The following is a 24,220-nucleotide window of genomic DNA, read 5'->3' as shown; positions in this document are numbered from 1 at the left end:
ATGAAAAACTTTCACTCTATCAGGCATGAGCAGCTTTCCTCTTGATTTGTGTCTGAACCATGAGAAAAAAAAAAATCACAGATGCAGACTGCATTGTACTAAGAACATATGCATGCTTTTAAATCACTTTTATCTTTTTTTCTTTTACTAATGTAACCCTGAAACATAAAATATGTTCTTTTTTTTCATTCACTGTTATGGGAAGAACAGATGGTGAAAGGGTTAGATTAAAGTAATACAGCATGTCCATTAAAATAACCCCACTTCTCGGGATGCTTCCCTCAAACAGGAGTCCTGTTTACTATAAAGAATGGCTTTGACTTACACACATTGGAAATTGCCAGGAGTTTTCTCAAGGATAAACACAGGAGTAAGAGAAAAACTAATATCAGAATCAAATGTATTTTTAAATGACAATAATGCAACTTATTTTGCTAATCTGAGAGGTTGATGGAAACCATGTGCCTGTGATAATGTAACTGAACAGCAGTCAAATAATAAAGTTTATTTCTAACTGGAAAAATTTTAGTACCTAGAAAACACAACTAAATAAAACTGCAAAGAGAATATCAAGTAGAAATTATTTTCCACATTCCTGCACTCCTACAAATAATAGAAATGTTTGCTGTCATTTCATTTCTAATTTATTACCTTATTAATAAACAGCAAGAATAAATCTAATCTAATATATATTAATAAAAACTAAGTATAATTTGATTTCTAGACAAGTCTCACAAATTTTTAGCATTGGAAAAGAACCCTCCTGAGATATGTTTGTGAAATTTAATTCAATTACATATAGTTCCTAAAGAATTAAGCTTTAAAAAAACTTCAAGAAAAGTTGGAGAATATATTCTAAAAGAAAAATTATATCAATCTTGAGTCACATTCCAGAGTTGAAGATAATTTGGCTAGAGGAACTGAGCAGTAAATATACCCATTTATACTATAAATAATTAGATGGTAAATACTGAATCAAAATTCAGTTAATAGAAGTTTTAAATATTTTGGCCATTTCTTCCTTCATTTTAAAGAATAGCATGAATTATCAGCTTCCCAAAATCAATTTTAAAGTATTTATTCACAAGATTTTCCCCCATTATGTTATAATTTGATTCATTTATAGTTTAATCTATTATTTATTGTGACTTTTTTACCTTTTATCCACATTTTAGTCATATTTAGCTCAAAAGAAACATTCTGGCAAGAAAGCTTTTATACCTGTAAATTCTCTGATATATTTCATGAAGTAGAAACATGGGAAGTTTTAAAAATATGCCTCAAATGTGGTTTGAAATGTCATAGGCCTTCTCTTAATCCACCCCACCCCCCAAAAAAGTTACAAAAATGTTCCTGGGATTTGGTTAACTCATTTTTCTCACAGAAAAGTAACCATAGTCAACATCTCATTAGCTGTCAGGGTGATGTGCAGCTGGAAGGGAATCAGCACGCAGGATCCAGGGCTGGGTTTCCTTCAGTGTAACACTATAAGGAATCTCCTATAGGATTCTGTATGGAGAGAGTTGTTCCCAAACCATGAAATCTACAATCTATCCGTTTTGTAAATCAAAGGTGAAGTCTTAAAGACTTACAAGCATTTTCATTGCACTGAAAATTTTAATCAGGTAACAACAAATTAGAATAAATATTTAATTAAGTCCTTTATGTCATGGCATCCATGACTGTAAATGATTAAGTATATTCCAACTGGCATAGATAATATAGAAATAGTTCTAGCCTACTGGGTAAAATCCTGGATTTCCAGAACCAGTAGTACTAATTTTAATTTAAAGTAGCCCATCTTCCATGATGGGTTTCAGGCATGTGCCACAATCACTTTGCTCCTTTCACTGATGCTCTGACTCACTCTCTGATTTTCACATATAAGTGGCAGATTAAATGGGTTTGAATTAGATGGGTACAGGTGGTGCCACCTGCTCCAACCCCTCGTTGCAGCTTTGTTTGGTCTTCCACTGCTTTATTCTGTGTTTGGACAAAGCATGGACTGCCCAAGCTGTTCTTGGGAATGTCCTAGAACTAGGCCAACAGATTGGCAGGCATATTACCAACTTTCTGCACACTGAAAGAGGAGGTCTATCGGATTTGTAATTTTGTAAAAAGAAATTGAAGCTTAACGGCCCTCCACCAAGTTGAGCAACTGTGAATGGAAGGATAAGTCTACCTTTTCTTCTTCTAAGTCCAGTACAGTAAACATGAGGAAAACTAAAATAATATAAACTATATTAAACAATAGATATCAGAACTTTTCCTCAAGCCTTACTGCAGTATAATTGACTAATAAAATTGTATACATTTATGGTATACAGCACCATAAACTTAATGTAACTGTACATCGTGAAATGAATACCACAAACAAGTTTGTTAACACATTCGTCACCTCACATCATTACCTTTTGTGTGTGTGTGGTGTGAAAACTTAACATTATTCTTAGCAACTTTCAAGTGTACAATACAATATTATTAACTATAGTCACCATGCTCTACATGAGATCCCCAGAACACATCCATCTTATACCTGAAAGTTTGTACCCTTTTGATCAACATCTCCCCATTTCCCCCACCCTCCAAGCCCTGACAACTAGCATTCTCTGTTTCTATGAGTTTGATTTTTTTAGATTCTACATATAAGTGAAATCACGTATATTCTACATATAGAATATTCTACATTTTTTAGATTCTACATATAAGTGTAATCTACATGTAAGTATTCATTTTTCTCTATGTGGCTTATTTCACTTAGCATGAATAACCATTTTGTTGCAAATGGCAGAGTTTCCTTCTTTTGTGGCTGAATAATATTTCATTGTATATATATATATATACACTTTTTAATCCATTCATACAGTATTCCATACATAAGTGAAATCATATAGTATTCATCTTTCTTTATCGGGCGTATTTCACTTAGCAGGTTGATTTATTTTGCTGCAAATGGCAGAATTTCCTTCTTTTGTAGCTGGATAATATTTCACTGTACATAGATATATTTTTTAATCCACTCATTCATCAATGAACATTTAGGTTGTTTCCATGTCTTCATTTTGAATAACACTGCAACGAACATGGGAGTGCAGACATCTCCTCAACATACTGATTTTTTTCCTTCAGGTATATAAGAAGTGAGGTTGCTGAATTGTATCATAGTTCTATTTTTAATTTTTTGAAGACCTTTCATACCATTTTCCATAATGGCTGTACCAATTTACTAACAGTGCCTGGCTTTCCCTTTTTTACACATCTTTGTCAACACTTACCTCTTGTCTTTTTTAATAATAGCCATTCTAACAGGTACAAGGTGATATCTCATTGAGGCTTTGATTTGCATTTCTCTGATGATTAGTGATGTTTAGCACCTTTTCATGTACGTGTTGACCATTTGTATGCCTTCTTCAGGAAAAGGTCTATTCAGGTCCTTTGCTCATTTTTAATCAAATATTTCCTTCTTCTTTTCTTTATTTTTTCTGCTTTTCTTTTTTGTTTATTTTGCTATTGAGTTATACAAGTTCCTCATATGTTTGTGATATTAACTCTTTACCAGATATATGATATGCAAATATTTTCTCTCACTCCAAAGGCTGCATTTTCATTATATCATTTCCTTTGCTATGTAGAAGTTTTTAGTTTGATGTACTCCCATTGATTTATGTTTGCTTTTGTTGTCAATGCTTTTGGTGTCATATCTGAAAAATCACTGTCAAGACCTATGTCAAGGACCTTTTTCCCTATGTTTTTTCTAGAAACTTTATAGTTTCAGGCCTTACATTTAAGTTTTTAATCCATTCAAGTTACTTTTTGTGAGTTGTCTAAGATAAGGGCTCAATTTCATTCTTTTGTATGTAGATATCTGGTTTGCCCAGCACAATTTATTGAAAAAACTATCCTTTCCCCATTTTGCATTCTTGGCATCTTTGTCAAATATTAGTTGATCATATATACGTGGGTTTAATTCTGGGCTCTCTATTCTGCTCCACTGGGGTGTCTGTTTTAATTCTGGTACTGTTATTGTATGGATTATTATAGCTTTGTATAATAATATTGTTTGAAGTCTGGAAGTGTGATGCATTCATCTTTGTTCTTCTTTCTCAATAGTGCTTTGGATATTCGGGTTCTTTTTTGGTTCTATATGAATTTGAGAATTTTTTTTCTATTTCTCTCTTTTCTTGTTTCTGGTCTTAGAGGGAAAGCTTTCAGCTTTTCACCATTGAGTATAATGTTAGCTGTGGGCCTGCCCTATGTAATCTTTATTATGTTGTGTTATATTTATTCTATACTAATTTGTTGAGAATTTTTATCATGAAAGGATGTTGAATTTTATCAAATGCTTTTTCCGCATCTATTGAGATGATCACATGATTTTTATCTTTCATTCAGTTAATGTGGTATATAACATGTATTGATTTGTGGATGGAACCAACCTTGCATCCCAGGGATAAATCCCACTTGATCATGGTGTATGATCCTTTCAACATGTTGTTCAATTTTGTTCGCTAGTGATTTGTTGAGAATTTGGGTGTCTGTGTTCACCAGGGATACTGACATGTTATTTTCTTTTCTTGTGGTGTCCTTTTTGGCTTCAGTATCAGGGCATTGTTGGCTTTGTAAAATGAGTTTGGAAATGTTCCTTCTTCTTCAATTTTTTGAAAGAATTTGAGAAAGATTGGCATTAATTCTTTAAGTGTTTGGTAGAATTCACCAGTGAAGTCATCTGATATTAGACTTTTCTTTGTTAGGAGGGATTTGATGATTGATTTAATTTCCTTACACATTATTAATGTGTTCAGATTTTCTATGCCTTAATGATTCAGTCTTGGTAGGCTGTATGTTCTGGAAATGTATCCAGAAGAGTAAGTTATCCAATTTGTTAGCATATAATTGTTCATAGGGGTCTCTTATAATCCTTGATATATCTGTAGTATCAATTATATTTCCTCTTCCATTTATAATTTTTTTATTTGTGTCCCCTGTCATTTTTTTTGGTTAGTCTAGCTAAAGATTTGTTAATTATGTTGATCTTCTCAAAAAACCAACTTTTACTTCTGTTGATTTTTTCTATTGTTTTCCATTCTCTATTTCATGTATTCCTGCTCCAATCTTTATTAATTCCTTCCTTCTGCTAAACTTGGGTCTAGTTTGTTCTTTACCTTATAGTTCCTTTAGGTGTAAAGTTGGGTTATATGAGATCTTTGTTTTTTTCTTAATGTAAGTGTTTATACACTTTCCTATTAAAACTGCTTTTGCTGCAACCCAGACATTTTTATATGTTGTGTTCCCATTTTCATTCATCTCAAGATATTTTTTATTTCCTTTTTTATTTATTCTCTGACCCATTGGTTGTTCAGGAGTTTGTTAATTTCCATGAAATTGCAATTTTTTCAATTTTCCTCCTGTTACTTATTTTAGTTTCATACCACTGTAGTCAGTGTATATTATACTTGATGTAAGGCCAACCTTCTTGAATTTATTAAGACTTGATTTGTGGACTAACATATGACTATCTGGAAAACGTTCTGCATGAGCTCGAGAAAAATGTATATTCTGCATCAGAACCTTGACCTTACAGAAAAACAAAGCAATTCAATGCCCTGTAATACACTAAGGCGGTTTCCTAAAAATCTGTGAAAGAAGGAAGAATTAAAGGAATCTACATTTCTTAGCTAAAGATACTCAAATTCAACTTTATTAACTCTAGAAGGGTCAAATGCCACCATAAACTGTCAAATGAGGCATTGCTCTCTTTAAATTTACTGTTCAGTTTTAATAATACTTTATTCCATCGATTTTGTTAAAATAAATTTCCCTAGATACATTTTGATAGTAGATTCAGCCATTTTGCTCTTCTCTTCTTTTCAGCTGGGGAGCAGAATCACAAATTGCAGTTTCACTTCCATTAAGCCAGAAGCAGAGGCTTCCGATTTGATTTAGCACAGTTGCTCCACCCACTGCCTGATTTCTTTTTGGAAACTAACCGTTCCCCAGATCCAAACCATGCTACACTATGGAATAGTGACATGTTGAACATAAATTATGACTTATATCCAGGAATCTGTGGGGATGAGAGGCGGAGCTGCAGCTGTGCTTTGATGGGTGGATAGGATTTGAGAAGCAAGTTATCCTCACACAGAGTTAACAGACTCTAGCTAGAGTGGAGTGCTGACAAGGGGGCGGGGGTTGGCAGGTGGACTGAAGTAGGTAGAGTGAGGCAGGCAATGGGCCAGACTGTCAAGATTGGATGTCATACTACAACCAATGAGGTGACTCTGTAGGTATTTAAGCAGACAAGGTAAGGCATAATGAAAATCATATTTCAGGAATCTTACCCCAGCAGGAATGATCAGAGACCAAAAGAACAATAAAGAGGCAGATTAGGTTCTCTAAATGTGATGTCCTGTTCCAGAGAGCCTGGAACCAGGCAAAGACAGTGAGGAGGGGACAAGAGTTGAGAAACATTATGAAGGAACATGACCCTCACAAGGCCTTTTGTGTCCATAAGATCAAAAACCAAGCCAAACAAACAGAAAATAGTTTGAGATACTTTCCCTTTATTGTGGAGAAAATCTATGTTTCATAAGCACAACACTATTAAAGATGTAGAACAAAAAGTGTATATAAACTAGTAGAATAATAGTAAGAATGTAATCTAGAAAGAGACTAGTTATCATGAGAACTGAGCCCTGGAACTAGGGCTGAGCCCATAAACACGGGTAACTGAGATGGAATATAGGGTCAAATGGCATTTCCTACACAGTCACTCAACTGCCAGTGCAAGTATTTTATTATCAAAACACACACACAAAGTAAATATCAGCTGTCACATATTTCCATTTTGTACTGGAGATGACAGTGAGGACAAGAAGACTAGAAAGCCCAGCTCAGGACTGGAAATGGATGGTTCTCTGTCCCTGGAGTATGAGACAGAGAGTGCTTGTTCAAAGTTTTACTCTCAAAAGAACCCTTAGATTCCACCACATCTAATTCCTCCTCAGCACTTAGGTGTTTGATTTTTATTACAGGATGTGGCATTTGCAGACCATCCCTAGGTTGTTTTGTCTCTTTACAGAGGTTATAAATTTCTTAGCAGCAGTATGTTCCCTTCCTCTTGGGGTTTTTAATATCTCCACAGACAATTAACAAAGTGTCCCCATACTTTTAAAATTTATTTATTTATTCATTAATTCTATTACCATTTAGTGAGTAAATATGTGGATGCTGGGGAATGGAGTTGGGGGGAGGTGGATATAAAAAAGACGTGTCATTACTTTCAAAGAGATTATAGTCCAAGAGAGGAGATATGACATGTCTAGAAGGCAGTAGAAGGCAAATTATTCTAAATAGGGGTCCAAAGGAGAAATATAACTCAGCAATATTTTATGAAAGAGGTGGTTCTCAATCTGGACCTTAAGCAGAATTTTGAAAAATAGGGGCAATGCATGCAGAAATAAATGCATAGGCACAAGCATGGGGGCAGAAAAAGACAAGGCATTCATCAAACAGTGAGTAGACCGGTCTGCCTAGATCACAAAGTTCAGGTAGGGGACCAACAAGAGAGAATGTGAGGAAGGTTATTTAGGGCCCAATTATAAATGACCTTGAGGAACAGCTAGGGCAGTGGTCTCTGATCATGGTCTGGGAGACATGGCAGACTGGGGAGGAAAATTTTCCAAAATAGGGAGAAAATTAAGATGCTGTTACAATCATCCAGGCTGAGGGACCTCCCAGGACACGGGCAATGAGGGGAAGAAGATCAAATGGGCGAAAGCATAGAAAATCACAGCTTGGGCTGGGTATGGTGGCTTGCGCCTGTTATTCCAGCACTTTGAGAGGCCAAGGTGGGTAGTCACCTGAGGTCAGGAGTTCAAGACCAGCCTGGCTAACATGGGGAAACCCGTCTCTACTAAAAATACAAAAATTAGCTGGCCGTAGTGGTGGGTGCCTGTAATCCCAGCTACTAGAGAGGCTGAGGCAGGAGAATCGATGGAACCCTGGAGGTGGAGGTTACAGTGAGCCAAGACAGTGCCACTGCACTCCAGCCTGGGCGACAGAGCGAGACTCTGTCAGAAAGGAAGGAAGGAAAGAAGGAAGGAAGGAAGGAAGGAAGGAAGGAAGGAAGGAAGGAAGGAAGGAAGGAAGGGAGGGAGGGAGGGAGGGAGGGAGGGAGGGAGGGAGGGAGGGAGGGAAGGAGAAAGCAAGAGAGAAAGAAAGAAAGAGAAAGAAAGAAAGAAAAAGAAAGAGAGAAAGAAAGAAAGAAGAAAGAGAGAGAAAGAAAGAAAGAAAGAGAAAGAACAAGAGAGAAAGAAAGAAAGAAAGAGAAAGAACAAGAGAGAAAAAGAAAGAAAGAAAGAAAGAAAGAAAGAAAGAAAGAAAGAAAGAAAGAAAGAAAGAAAGAGGAAGGAAGGAAGGAAGGAAGGAAGGAAGGAAGGAAGGAAGGAAGAAAGAAAGAAAGAAAGAAAGAAAGAAAGAAAGAAAGAAAGAAAGAAAGAAAGAAAGAAAGAAAGAAAGAAAGAAAGAAAGAAAGAAAGAAAGAAAATCACAGCAGGGTATTCAGAGTGAGCATGAGTCTGGTCCTTGAAGGGGCACCCAAGTACACCAGGAGTTTATTAACTGTCATCTTGCAGCCCCTCTGCAAATCTTGTAAACAGGGATAAACCCAATCCTGCTGATAACTCCCCTTAACATGTGAGCTCTCTAAGACTAGGGGCTATTGGTTCTCTCACTATCTGCTTCCAACTCCTGCCTCCAGATCATTGCTGGAAGGGCAGGTCAACTCCCAACACATACCACCACCACCACATATACCACACTGACACCACCACATTCCTTTATCTCATTACATATTACATGTGTTTAAACAATGTTTACATTTTAATTTGCCCATTGAATCTGCTTTCTGGGGTGAGGATAGTATCCTCAGGACTTAACATGTCTCATCACTCTCCTGCTTCTTTCTCCATCTACCCCATCACCTCGGTGGGAATCATCCATCCATTCACTCATGCACTCACTCAATATCTGCTAAGGACTTCTAGGTGGCCAAGGCAATCTGGTTACTAAGGGCAACGTCTTCTGTTCTCATGAACCTTACCTTTACTGCCCCAAAATTTCTTCCTTTTACCATGTCATTGTTGCTAGGTCTAATTTCACGTTCCTCATTTATGCCACTTTTTCTCATTTTTTCTTCTTATTGGTCTTTTCTTATTCAATAACTCCTGCCGCCTTACTTAGAAAACTAATGTGACTAAATCTAGCCATCCATTTACTTAATTTTTGTGAGATGTGTCATCTTTAAGTTCTCAGTATCAGGAATGCATTCTAAATGCCATGTGTCAGTGTGTATTATGATGTTATGATAGTAAACATCAATAAAATATTATACCTAACATATATACCCACTTAAGTAAACTAACAAAAAAGGTATACAATCCTATATCTGATTCCATGTACCTACTTTATCTACCATAAATATCTATTTTATATTGTTGTGCTCCAAAGCAAGGTGAAGGCCAAAGAAGTTCTCTATTAAATAAACTGCATTGGAAACAACCACTTTTGCCTGTCTCTACTGTTAGTTCCCTTCCATCTCTTCACCCTTCTGCACTGTCTCCTAAAACGTTCCCTTTCTCTGTGCTCCTTTACCATGCATATTCACTCGGCAAGATTGTGTGTCCTTTATAGCAGACTTCACTATAACCTATTTGAAAAAAAGCACGCTGGTTCCTCCTGAGACCCAGTTTAGAAAAACAGGATAGTGACAAATAAATTTGGGGGTATAAGGAAGTTAATTAATGGAGAATAGTATGAACAGAATGTGATTTCATAAAGCAATCATGGAGAAACCCTGTTTGGGAAAAGGGATGGATGGGCAGAAGCCAACAGTCCCTGGACACCACTGTCTGCCCCTTGCCTCAGTCATATGCCAAGAGAATAAAAGGGCAGAAATTGTGGCCTTGAGGCCCTATGATCAATGACATCTTATAATTCCTCTCTAACAGGTTAGCTTTGCCTGCCCAACTAGACCCTAGTCTCTTAAGAGTTCACCTGTATTACTTTACTGCACATCATAGTACTTAACTAAATGCAAGAGTTAGTAAAAACCAAACTACAGAGGCTTCACCCCACTGAGTAAAATGTTTTCTAAAATGTGAATCTGAGATTCATTTATGAAAACCATCTAAAAAGATTATAAAGGTCTACTCTAATAATCTCCTAAAATTTCAACAGGAGAAGAAGACTAATCTCAAATTTATCCATGGACAGGAAATACAAATGCACCTATCTAATATAAGACTTTCTATGAAAATAACCTGAATTTTTCTGGCAATATGCATTAAAAATTTTTGTTTTTAGTGGTCCAGGATTACATGTTTGGGTGTTACATATAAAACATGAAATGAAGGAATATCTATATCAATAGTGATCAAAGTGCTATGTATAAAGGGATAACTATGCTTAAGAAATTATTGACCCTTCTGATATCTGTGACTTAAAAAGTCAGTCTCTCAGCATAGTAGTCATTAATATATTTTTGAGATCAGAGAAAACCTTTGCAAAGGAAGAGTTTCTACCTTCACTGAAAGGAAGCCAGATTGCTGGCAATGAAAATTAAGAGATTTCTGTGGGATTATTTAAGGTAACAGATGTAGAATAAAATCTGCAAGTGTTACAATGTATCAGTAGCAAGTGATTAAATACTTTCAGATTTCAGAAGCATACAGTCTTCTGTATGCCCTGTTATTACTGAATTATATAGTGTATTGTTTATTACTGACTAGGGAAAAGGCAAGAGGAGGGCAGGATGATACAATAAAACAGGATGGCACGCACTGTCTGTAATAAATGTAACTATAAACATGCCAGTGAGAAGTTTAAAAGGAAACTCTGGAATGAGGAGGCAATTTATTCATGATTGACGTGACTAAACCATGGCAAGATAACCTCCAACTGGTGTTAATGTAGCTATAACTAGTTTTATTAAAATAGACAGAAAATATTGTAGCAATGTCTAGCAGATAAAGTCTTTGAAATAAATTATATAAACTCAGTATTTCTAATTCAACAGAACTCTGAAAAATACATTGCTATTTTCATAAGCATAACAAATGTCATAACAATAAAATACAACTGTCATAATGGTAAGATTGCTACCATACAGCAGCACAGTAGCTATGGGCAGAATCTTTGGAAATTAACTGTAATATTTCTTACAATTTTTCCAAAACCATTCAAAACAATTTTATTTTGACCTCTCCTGTCCCCAGTAATACCTTGAGGTACAAAGATAACTGAGTCATTCATTAAGTGGTCATAATATAATCAAGTCTAACATCATTCCTAAGGGTATCTCATACCAGAAAGGGACCTAAAGTTTCATCTATTAATGGAGACAAACTGAGTGGTGGTTGACAGAGCAGTAGCAACATCATCTTGGACAAACACCACCACTTTAAGTTCCAGCTCCCTTTCTAGCCTCATGCATTTCAAGGAAATCACTTCTCTTCTAACTACAAGCAGACAGAAAGAGCAGACAGTAAAATAAGATAAGACAGCTCGGGCACAGAGGGAGGTGGTGGGGAAGTCTCTTGGGTAATGCCAAACTTTACCCTCATACAATGGGCCCCAGTAAAACGGTGGGCCTTAATAAGCACATTCCTTTTCCTTCAGGTTCACTAACATAAGGAAGCTAAAAGCCGACTCCGGAGGATGCCTGCAGCTGCATGAAGATGTATGGAAACAGACATACAACCCTCCCTCCCAGATAAGCACAACAAAGAGACACAGAAGCAGTCCCAGCCTCTAATAAACTCTCCCACCCTGAACCCTTAAAAACCCTTAGTCTGTAAGAGAGTGTGGCTCTGACCTAACTCAGCCAGAAGTCCCTCTCAGGTTCATTTTCTAAAATAAACCTGTCCTTGTTGACTGGCAAGCCACCCTGCATGTTTCTCTCCTCTTTCTTTAATTCTTACAGTGGTAGCAAATTACAATTTGTGCATGTCTTGAATATTTGTATAAGGGTGCCTACATAATTCCAAAACGCAGTATTACTGCCATTTGTTAGGTATCTGTTAGAAATCTAGATATGCCTGATACATACTAGTCAGAGCAAAAAGCCTAATGAATAATAGTGATAGAATCATTAAATCACCATTTATAGTAGCTAAAGAGGCACAAGACATTACCCTATGAGTCCAATTTTGCTTTTGCTCTGGAAACTGCCTCTTGAAAATTTTAATGTGAATTTGCATGCCAAAAATATGTAAATAAGTAAATAACAAAAAAGACTGTCACCTTATTTTTGAAAAAATGGACAGAAATATTTAAAATTAAATACAATTGAAAGTTTTATCATTCAGTCACAAAAAAAGGAATTTATTTTGCAGCTATCAATACAAAAAGGAGAATCTAATATGTGTATCAATAACTACTAAAAGTAAGCTTTAAAAGTATAATTTCCAACTAAATCCATAATGAATGATCAGAATATATTTATGACAAGAAAAGGTACAAGCAACAAAGGATAAAACATTTTATCCATTCTTCCTCTACAGTCCCTTTTATTTCAGGAGAGAACTTTAGTTTAGATCTTCATAGACTCACGTCAGACTATTAAAATTAGTCCCCTAAATAGTTTTCCTTGCTTCAATCACATTAATCCTCTCATTTCCTGTTCAAAACCTTTACTAGTTCTCCAAAAAACAAACTCTAAACTCTTTGGCCTAGCATATAGTTGGTACCACTCTATATTTCTAAATATATCACTTCTTCTTAGTGCTCATTAAAAGACACCAACCCTCCTCCACTCCACCCTCAGACCCAATCACATTAACAATTTATTCCTGCATTTCTTCATAATTCTAGGCTTCCTGAAGTCCCCTTTCCTTTCCCTTATGCCCATATGCCTGAGTTCTACCCTTGACTCCAGGTCTCCCACAACACCTTCCTCAGCCAGGCTAGAGTCCATATGGTTCATACCACCTGCAATGTCCTTTGTATATACCATCTCCTAGACAATACTTATTCTAGTATATAATTTATGACTTCATCTGTACTGCAAAACTTAAGGATATTTCTTTTACCACTTCTTTGTAGTCTAGTACTTTTTAATCCAACCCCTAACTCCCAACTATCATGATGACCAGAGAAGTATCTTTTTAATGCAGGTATTCAGCTAGCATCTGCTAAGTCAAAGACATGTAATAGCAATGATACATGAAAATTAAAAGTGAATTATTCCTTAACAATATACAAACAATTTGGACCAGATAAGATTTTTGAGAAGCTAATTTTTAAAAATTCTGAGAATTTAAAATCCAAGATGGAGGACTTCTAAGTTGCCTCTTCCAACAGAAACGGTGATGAGTTTGCCCTGGACACCATAATTTTCCAGTGTGCCCCAGAGGAAACTCTCAGCCTATGAGAATTCACTGTAAATGCCTGCTTTCTTGTCTGTCTATACTAGCAAGGATAGCATGTTCCAATTCTGATCTCTAGGTTATCAACAACTCATGCAGGAGGAACTCAGTCAATGATTGATTTAGTACCATGATTATCTAAACACAATTAAAGAATAACCTTAACTAGGCACATAAATGTTAAGTAAACTTAATTTATGACTGTGCAATTTCAAGTGAGACATATGGTTGAAATTCTAAGGACTGGTTTATGTAAGTATTAACCACAATAACAAATACACAAACTTTAAGATAAATCCTATGTGGACATACGTGTGTGCATGTGCATTTCATAGAACATTTCTAGAAGAAAGAACAATTTTGGATAGAAAAAATGAAAAATGGGCACTTTGGGAGGCTGAGGCAGGAGGATGGCTTGAAGCCGGGAGTTCAAGACCTGCCTGGGCAACAAAGTGAGACTCCCATGTCTACAAAAAGTATTTAAAAATTTTAAAATTAATGGGCCACATTGTTGTGTGCCTGTAGTACCAGCTACTTAGAAAGCTGGTACTACAGGGAAGTATTGCTTGAGTTTAGGAGTTCGAGGCTGCAGTGGGCTAGGATCTTGCCACTGCACTCCAGCCTGGGCAAAAGACTGAGACCCTGTCTCCAAAAATAAATAAATAAATAAATAAATAAGAAAATTTTCTACTTTCTACTCATCTGTGTTCCTTTTCTTTAAATCATAGAACGTGTATAACTTTCCAGTTAACTCCTTTCCGCCTACCCTTACCCCATGGAAAGGGTAAACTAATGGTAGTTAAAACATTTAGTATCCTGTTAGAGTGAACTAATAGAAATGTTAGCTGTTAAGAGCTGAGCATGAAAGAAAACATAGACTAGACAGTGAGGATTTGGGGGTCCAATAGGGAGATTTTATTTTTGTGGCTTAATTTCTATATAACAATGGACAAACTCCTTCTACTTAGTACCTCCTAATTTAAATTCTTCTTTCATCTATGTGTCCAACACATCTACATATTAAAGGAGAGAACTACCCAAAGCCATAATCCATCTTTCCAAGCAGTAAAAAGAAACCATAAAACTCTCTTCCCAAGGTACAAGAGAGCAATAAGAAAAGTTTCTCATTAGATGTTCCATAAAAAGAAGCAGCTCCTGGCCGAGTATGGTGGCTCACCTCTGTAATCCCAGCACTTTGGGAGGCCTAGGTGAGTAGATTGCCTGAGATCGGGAGTTTGAGACCAGCCTGGCCAGCATGGTGAAACCCCGTCTCTACTAAAAATACAAAAATTAGCCTGGCGTGGTAGCGGGTGCCTGTAATCCCAGCTACTTGGGAAGCTGAGGCAGAAGAATCGCTTGAACCCAGGAGGCGGAGGTTACAGTGAGCTAAGATCATACCACTGCACTCCAATCTGGGCAATGGAGCAAGACTCCATCTCACAAAAAAGAAAAAAGAAAAAAAAGCTTCTTCTCTGCAGTGACTTTGACTAAAATGTAATGTTTTATAAATTAAGTGCTCAGTACTTATAATGGAAGTTGTACACTGAAAAACATCTGGGCATCACACATCTACTCTCTTTTCTTTTGCCAGAGTAAAGAAGCGTGATCTTCTGTGGAAGACTTCAAACCATGTGACGTAAGTCTCTTAGAGGCAGAGACCATGTTGTGCTCATCTTCATACACCAAGCCACTAAAATAATCTAGCAAATAGCAGCCTCTTAGTGACCACTGGTTCAGTGAACAACATTTTCTCAAATAGTATACACTTATAGATATCAACAGAATAACATAACTCTGACAAATAAGAAAACAATAGTTTCTATACCTACTGGATTGTCATTTTTACTTACAAAACATATTTTAAAATAAATGACAAAGGTCAGCTTGATGAATAAGTGACTCAGAAACCAGTTTGGTTTTGTTTTTGTTTTTTCGAGATGGAGTCTCACCATCACCCATCCTGGAGTGCAATGGAGCGATCTCGGCTCACTGCAACCTTTGTCACCCAGGTTCAAGCCATTCTCCAATCTCAGCCTCCTGAGTAGCTGGGACTACAGGCACATGCCACTACGCCTTGCTAAGTTTTGTATTTTTAGCAGAGTCGGGGTTTCACCATGTTGGCTAGGCTGGTCTTGAACTCCTGACCTCAAGTGATCCCCCACCTCAACCTCCCAAAGTGCTGGGATTACAGGCATAAGCCACCATGCCCAGCCTCCAGTTTGGTTTTATACTAGCCCAGGAAGCATTTCCCGAGCTACTCTAGTGAACTGCAGGAGGTTTGACATGATGCTATTAAAAGAGAAGGATGGAGGTGAGGTGGCCACAGGATATTGGGAATGGGTAATTCTCAGTCCTGTCCTACTTCCTTCAGGCCAGGAGAGCTGTGTACACACCTTGACATAGTCTAGTTTCTATGTCTGTGACTGAACAGAAAAATAATTTTTTTTTCTTTCAAGAACCAGGAATCCTATTTGTACCTTGCAATGTTTCTGGAATATCTCTCGGGGTCTCATCTTCTCTCCACCTTGCAAAGATAAGAAGAATTTGCTTTTCCTACCATTCCGGCCATCTGGAAGACCCTCTTTATTTCATTCCGTCTAGTAAATAGCCAGTCTGTGTTCAAATTGCATGGGAACATGCATCCTTGTTCCTTTGCCTTCCCCTTTTAATTTTCTTCTTCTTTAGTTCCTGTCCCAAGATTCATTTTTCTACATCGAGCTCTTGTTTCCTGTATTTTATTTTGCTGGCTACATCATTTCACTCACTGGGTGGGAGGGAAATTCAGGATCAATCTCCTCAAAATCACAAAGAAGTTATAGTTCTGACAACAACCAGACTCTCGTGACCTTTATATTAATGCAGTAAACCACAAATTTTCAAATTTTCAAATTTTTACTATCAGTTATTTTAAAAGGAGGCAGATAGTTTAGAGAACCTTGCAGATTTACAGAAGTTTTAGTTATTAAAACTAGATAATTCATTCCAAACAGTTTTAATACTTTCTCAACCTCAAGTTCAAACCATGTCACCAAAAGAAAGTTGCAAAACAGCAATGCACTTACCTGAGGGTATGGGGAAGTCCTGGATTTTGACTTTGAGCTGGAGAGCCGGGATTTGGCCCCCTTTCTGTTGTCAGTCATGGTTGGGGTGGAGCTGCTGGTATAGGAGAAGGCTGGTTTGGAGACTGAGATCTGATCCAGGGAGAGCTGCAGCCCTTTGTATTCTGTGTCTCTGCAGGGTGGAAGGACAAAGCCCTTAATCAGCCACCATAGGAAATGGATTCATGCATACTCTCATCAGGAATGATAGTAATCCATATTTGAAAAGAAGGCAAGCAAAAGTTAGCCCTATAACTAACTTCCACAAGCACCTGGATTATTCTAGCAAGGCCTAATATTTAACTAGTGTGCTAATAATAATGTATTTCTCATTATTTTTATTAGTTAAGTGGAAAATAAGGACATAATTCATATTTTCTGAACTTCTGTGAGCTCTTTGATGAGATATGAATTAAACAACCTACTCTACAGGTTTCTTATGTGGGGTGGTCATCTGATGCTACCAGATTATTGGTAGCATGTCTACCACCAATATAAGGAGAATGTCTACTGTCAGCTGTTCTAAGATCAATCATTCTGGTAAACATTCAAAGCATTCTTAAAGTTAGCTAACTAGTTTAAGCAGGATTATAAATAGTTAAAAATTCCTCTCAACAGGTTAATTCAGTTACTTTAGGTACATTTTACCACCGTTTTTTCCATTCCTTCCTTTATTCAATAAATATTTATTGAGTTCCTAATATACACCAGACTTTGTGCTACATAAGGATGTAAGAATAAATAAGATACCTATAAACCCTGCCCTTGTGTGGATTATAATACACTGGGGAGAAGAAACAGTAAACAAATAAACATACATAATAACTGCAGACTGTGGTATGAAGCTTATCTTAGGAAGCTCATTTCAAAGGTATACTTGAGATATCTAGGGGCCGAAGATGACAGCCTTGGCCTGCCCATAGATACAACTTCTGCTGGCTTCTAGACAGCAGTGAATCTCATTGGACTCCTCAGTTTTCATAAGAGGACATTAACCCTTTCCACTGGCAGCCAAAATAAAATGTTTTAGAGAGTCTTCTTTATGAAGACTCATGGGAGAATTTTCTCTCAGGTTCCGGAACTCACTGGGCTGCCCCTGGGTAATTGATTTATTTTGATCTCATGAAACTGTGAATCATATAGCTCATCAAGTTTCCCTCTTTGCACTAAAAGTCAAAAGTCCCCAAGCCCTGAGTCTGATTTGTAATCACTTCTAGCAAGTGTACAAAGTCCTCATGCCATGCATTTTGTGCAACACACTCCACTGGCTTCTCTTATTTTTCTTATTTTTCACTTTCTCTGATTCTCTAATGGGTTTGCCTTTTAAAATTTTTTACATGCATTTTTAATTGTCTTTGGATTGAGAAGCATATAAAACCTGATTTTTTTTTTTTTTTTTTTTTTTTTTTTTTAAGACAGAGTCTCACTCTGTCACCCAGGCTGGAGTGTAGTGGCGCAATCTCAGTTCACTGCAGATTCCACCTCTTGGGTTCAAGCGATTTTCTTGTCTCAGCCCCCCAAGTAGCTGGGATTACAGGCAGCCACCACAATGCCTGCCTAATTTTTGTATTTTTAGTAGAGACAGGGTTTTGCCATGTTGGCCAGACTGGTCTCGAACTTCTGACCTCAGGTGATCCACCCACCTTGGCCTCCCAAAGTGCTGAGATCACAGGCGTAGGCCACTGCACCCAGCCTAAAACCCAATAAATTAATAAAATCATATATGTAAAAGTGACCAGCACATTCAGTTATCAGCAAATATCCAGTGATCAGCAAATATTCAGTTATCTTCTTTTCTTTGACCCTATTGGTTCTTCTATAGCAAGATCAGGCAAAAGCAAAAGTATAATTCAGTACTTGAAAATTGCTAATAGAGTGGATTTAAAATATTTTCACCACACAAACACACACACACACACACACACAGACATAATGATGAGTATGTGAGGTAATGCACATGTTAGTTTGATTTAGATTTTCCACAGTGTATACATACATCAAAACATCACGTTGTACATCACAGATATACATTTTTTACTTGTCAATTTAAAATGGATAAAATATAATTCAGACAAGGAGACTCTTAAGTGAGTAAGAATAGAAACCAGCTAAAACAGCTCCAACCATATCACTGCCACAAAACACAGGGAAGTGATGTATATCAGCAAATTACAATGGCTTCCTATCAAATAATCTATCCACTCAATGCAAGCTTTCTTTAAAAAAAAAAATGTTCTTCTACATAAACAGTAAAAATTTAGAAAGTGAACCTGCAATTTGTCTTTCAGGCCTGGGAAGTCCTATCCCATCACTGGTCTGCTTTTCAGCTCTAATCAACTCCTTTTAAGGACCATATAGACTCCGAGCACTCTGTCAGAAATGGAATAACTTTCAAAATGCTGCTCCCATTTGCTTTTTTGAAAATATTTCAAAATTTTCCTTCATCTACCCCTTACTTCATTAAAACAGTTGTCCCTAAATTGACTTTAAACTCTCTTGGTTCTTCTTAACCTATAAAACTCTTCTTAACTCCCACTTGCCTCTATGAAGCCCTTCCTGACTGCTAAAGCTATTTATTCAATCCATATTTACTGAGTGTCTTTTCTGTATGGGGCCCTGTTCTGGGGACAGGGAGACATCAATGAACACAAGAACTAAGTTCCTACCCCTCATGAAGAAGGTACCTGAGTATTGTGGGGAAGGAAGCAAGAACTATCCTTTTCCACCTCTAGCCTTACTTTTCAAGTGATTATGTCTTGTCTTTCTCAGCGGATTCTAAGTCCCTAGAGGACAAGAGTTAAGAGATATTTTATTATATTCCAATGACCATTTGCACAGTATTTCACATAGAAGAAAGAGGAAGACGATAACAAGGATGAAACTAAGAAAGATTGTTTTCCCCAGTGACTACTAATAACTTGCAACCCAATATCCTTTCTGCACGATAAAAAACTCAGATGGGCTATGAGTCCTCTGACCTACCTGCCATTAGACATCAGTGAGCCAAGTTAACTGGACTCTAACAGGAGGTAGAGCCTCCACCCTTGGGCATTTCCTGTGTCAAATGCACTTCCGTTCATTGGACAATAGTCCAGTAGACATTTAGTTTCTGCTGGACAGGATCTAGACAGACAATAAGAATTGTGCACCCATGAAAGTTTGGCCAAATAACTTGGTAAACTCATTCCTAGTGCTGCATCTCAGCCCAGGGGTTTTATGTCTATAAGCAGGGAATAAGCAAGGATTTATTTTTCTCTTGCACACTTTCAGATCCCGCCCCCGCCCAGGGTATGCATCTCACTGTTGAAAAAGTCTTACCAAAATTTTTGCATGGCTTCTAATAACAGAAATACTTCAAATTAAGTAGGTTTAAATAACATGTAAAACCAAGACATAGTTTAAAATTTCACATATTCACATGAAAACTCTAAAAAAATAAGAAGAGTTATACAAATACTCTTGATAAATTAAACAAATATTAATGCTTTGGTACACATCAAAAATACAAAAATAATCCACCAAAATGTAACGGAAGACCATGATGGCAGGTTGATCAGTGGTTTAAGCTAACCTCTGCCTCTATGTATAGGCCTCAATTTCTTTCTTGTAACTCATACGGATTTGGTGAATTTTTTTATTTTGTTCTGTTTTGTTTTGTTTGAGACAGGGTCTTGCTCTCTCACCCAAGTTGGAGTGCAGTGGTGCAACCTTGGCTCACTGCAGCCTCAACCTCCCTGGCTCAAGTGATCCTCCCATCTCAGCCTCCCAAGTAGCTGGGACTATAGGCATGCACCACCATGCTCAACTGATTTTTTTATTTTTTTATTTTTGATAAACACGAGATCTCTCTGTGTTGCCCAGGTTGGTCTCATACTCCCAGGCTCAAGTGATCCTACTTGCCTTGGCCTCCCAAAGTACTGGGATTACAGGGGTGAGCCACCATGACTAGCCTTGGATTTGGTGAAGTTTAGATGAAATATTCTATGAAAAACTCATAGCACAGTGCCTAGAACATAGTAAATGCTCAATAAATAGCATTATATCTTACCTTCCAAACTGTGTGACAAGTTTTGGCACCTGCTATCCCCAGAACAATAGTTTCACTTTGGTAATGATTACAATAAATTTCATTATAAAAACCTTTTGCTGTATTTCATTCCTTTCTATCCCTGATATGGTTTAGCTGTGTCACCACCCAAATCTCAACTTGAATTGCATATCAGGGACCCAGGGGGAAGTAATTGAATCATGGGGGCCAGTCTTTCCCATGCTATTCTTGTGATAGTGAGTAAGTCTCACAAGATCTGATGGGTTGATCAGGGGTTTCTGCTTTTGCTTTTTCCTCATTTTCTCTTGCCACTGCCATGCAAGAAGTTCCTTTTACCTCCCGCCATGATTCTGAGGCCTCCCCAGGCATGTGGGACTGTAAGTCCAATTAAACCTCTTTTTTTTTTCCCAGTCTTGGGCATGTCTTTATCAGCAGTGTGAAAACAGACTAATACAATCCTAGACCATTTTAATTTACTCTGTTACTTTTTGGCCTCTAAAATCTATTGCAGTATGGCCAGAATACTTTTTAAGGTAAATTCTTTATTGCTAAGTCAGCAAATGGGGACCTTATGGCAACACAGTCACTCTGAGAGGAATTTGGCCTTCCTGCCTCTCTGTTCAAAACTCCAACAGCTCAAAAGATGTGCTAGGATGGAAAGCACAATAAAAAATACCCACTTAAAGCCATTTCAAGTACGGTTGATGTGCTGCCAAGAGCAGCTCTGAATGGCAGATTCACTAAGAACAAAGCATTTGTTTTACTTTTAGAATTCTATTAAATTGAGCGTTTCACTTGTATAGCTTAAAGGGCTAAATGCTGATGGAAATCACATTATGAGCTCCATTTTCTTCCTCCTAACCCAGACACAAATTGTCCGGCCCTACCCTCTTCCTTTCATTTCGTGAGGCACTTTCTGGTATCGCATATGTCCTCAAAGTTACATGCATGCTCAGTAGAATCATATATTTAATGCTTCCTCATGGAGTGGAACAAAGTAAAATACTCAGCTGCACAGAACTTAGACTCTTAAATCAGTGTGGTAAGAAATTTGACTTATCCAATTTTCTAAATGAAGGACAGCACTGCTCTCCTTCTAAAGTTTTCTTGAAAAGTGCCACACAGACCCTGTTTGGGGCTCCATGAGGTAACTTTCTCAAGGGCAGTATATGCTGTTCTCTCAGACGTGATTGGCATATGGAAAGGAACTGTGGCACATGCATTTGACATATCCTTCAAAAGTCTACTGAGGAAAATTTACACTTTTTTCTCCCTTCAATGATTTCTAGAGAGCTCCAGACGTCTTCAGGTGCCTCAGCTCTGAAAGCAATCTGAAATGGGAAATTTGCAATCACTAGGACTTGCAGCTTGTCAATCTCACCCATATTTGCACAGACCAAAGTAATCCTCTTATTCCATTACAGGCAGTCAGAAATCATTCAATTTGCAGAATTAACCATCTGAGTCTACTTTAAACTTTATAATAGTCATGTACATATTTGAAATAACTCAAATTCCAATAGAGAAAATGGGGCCATTTTGTATCTTTGGGCTTCCTCAGCCTTCCCTTAAGCAATACACCGTGACCACTCATGAGGCAAATGCCAACATGCCATATGGGAAGCTCAGCGTGACACCCTTGGAAAGCCAATAGAAGGTGTCTTTGCCACAAAAACTGCATTGTCAGATTTAGAGAAATGCATTCACATTATTTCTATCATTTCAACTGGGAGAATAGCCTCCATAATACCAGTAGCCAAAGTAATTTATAAAGAAATTTGGAGCTATTTACAATTTCAAGTGAGTTTGAATGAGTGTACAGAGAAAGCAATGAACAGTATTTCATCAGTTCTTTTTGATTCAAGATTATTTGCAATAACTTTTCTCTTCCACCCCACCATATTCCACTTTCATTTTAGACAACTTTATTTTTGCTTCTGTCATGTCAATTTGGAGTTGGCTGGCCAATCTGGAGCTTCTTTGTTGGCTTTATGTTATGTGGCAATTCTTAAAAGGGGTTGCCAGATTTCCCGATTGAGCTTTTTTTTTTAAACAGCTGAAGGTGATCAAATTACCAAGGAAAACGTGGAAACAAAGACGTACAATTGATTTGGCTCCAAAGGCGCTGATTGAAATAAGCAGAGGATTGCATTAAACCGTGATCGGATTAGGTGGGAATGACTGCCTTACACTAAACTTTTTAATTGGATTCTAGAGTCACTGTTACACGAAGTGCATGACCTTCTTTATATTCTGGCAGAGTTACCGCCTGGCCACTGGGTAAACCTCTGCAGCAGAGAGATCTACTTTATGTTTCATTTTCAAGCTCCCACGGAGCCCAGCAGAGAGAGCTGACAAGAAGGAATACTGTGAGGGACTCACAGACTAAGACAATCTGCTGGGAAATTAGGCTAAGGCGCCCTTGGAAATTGTAATAGTCTCATACTAATAAGTGGATTTATGTTTGCTCCTTGTAGTTTTCTCCATTTGATCTGGTGATTTTAATAGTTGTCCCAAAGTCTTTGGTTTTACATAAACATACATTGCCTCTGCCTAGAAACCATCTTTCTTCTCCACTTTGAAGGTTTCATCCAACATGCTATGGAGTGGATGGCATCACAAGGGTAAGGAATGGTTCAGACACAAAGTTTGCTATCACATTGTAATTTCAAGATGGAAAGACATGAGTGTAATCAACAGGCAAACAATAACAACCAAAAAGTAAGGCAAAAAAAAATTGTGAAATGTTGATAAGATGTGCCAAAGTCAACCAGCCTCATAACAGAGATTGTTTAATACCTTCATACCAACCCATGGAACAAGTGGAAATATAGCTAAATCCAGATCTGCCATCACACTACATCTAAATTTGTTCCGTCACCCCTCCAGGCCATGGCGATTTCTCCCAGCTCCTTCCTCTGAGTTCTTATACCATTCACTGCCTCAACCACTCAACTGGCATTTCTAATGTTCTGTCTTACAGTGTGGTGGCTTCATATCTTGATAACCTCCTTCTAAATTCCTTCTTATAACAGCCTTTATTTACTGTCTAGACAGTATCTCACATAGAACAGACGCTCACTTGCAAGTGATTAACAAAATAATTATCTTTTAATAAACTTTTGCTCATCTCAAATCCAAATGAATAAAAATTCAAATACTGGTAAATATTTTTATGTAAATGAGAAAGAGATATCTACTAAGTAAGTGAGTTTATGTGAGAGATTCTTAAATTCTCAGATTATAATTAATAATGATCATTCTGAAGTTCTGTAAGGTCTTAAATTTTAAAAAAGCAAATCATGTTTTACTGTTATGCACATTAATAAAATGTACTTATTTTATGAAATTATAATTCAGGCTCAGCATATGTGATACTTAGCCAAATTGGAATTTTAAATTAATTTCATCCTCAGGCATTTATTTGGACTATTACAATTGTATTGAAGGAATTAGAAAGATAGTGTTTTAGACGCCCAGAGAAATAACTTCTGCAAATCAACAAGAAATACAATATATCTGCAGTAGAAAAATAAGAAAAAATATATGAACAATGCACAAATTGCTGAGAAACATTTTGTAAAGGTTTAACCTCACGAGTAAAATGAATTAAAGCAGCTAATGGGTGCCATTTTGCTTTCAAATTAGAA

The 24,220-nt window shown here is 37.1% G+C and overlaps 1 protein-coding gene across 1 annotated transcript in view; it reads right to left on the bottom strand.

Annotated features, from left to right (window-relative positions):
- The window catches only part of SIM1 (SIM bHLH transcription factor 1), a 77,435-nt gene that overhangs the window by 16,420 nt on the left and 36,795 nt on the right, over positions 1 to 24,220 (bottom strand). The window contains exon 10 of the mRNA XM_005552277.5: positions 16,487 to 16,655. Coding sequence (XP_005552334.3) covers positions 16,487 to 16,655 — 169 coding nt within the window. The remainder of the gene's footprint in view (positions 1 to 16,486; positions 16,656 to 24,220) is intronic.

Source organism: Macaca fascicularis, chromosome 4 (assembly GCF_037993035.2).
Source record: "Macaca fascicularis isolate 582-1 chromosome 4, T2T-MFA8v1.1".
Classification (NCBI taxonomy): domain Eukaryota; kingdom Metazoa; phylum Chordata; class Mammalia; order Primates; family Cercopithecidae; genus Macaca; species Macaca fascicularis.
Note: the sequence above shows the minus strand (reverse complement) of the source record. Positions and strands in the feature narration are given on the sequence as shown.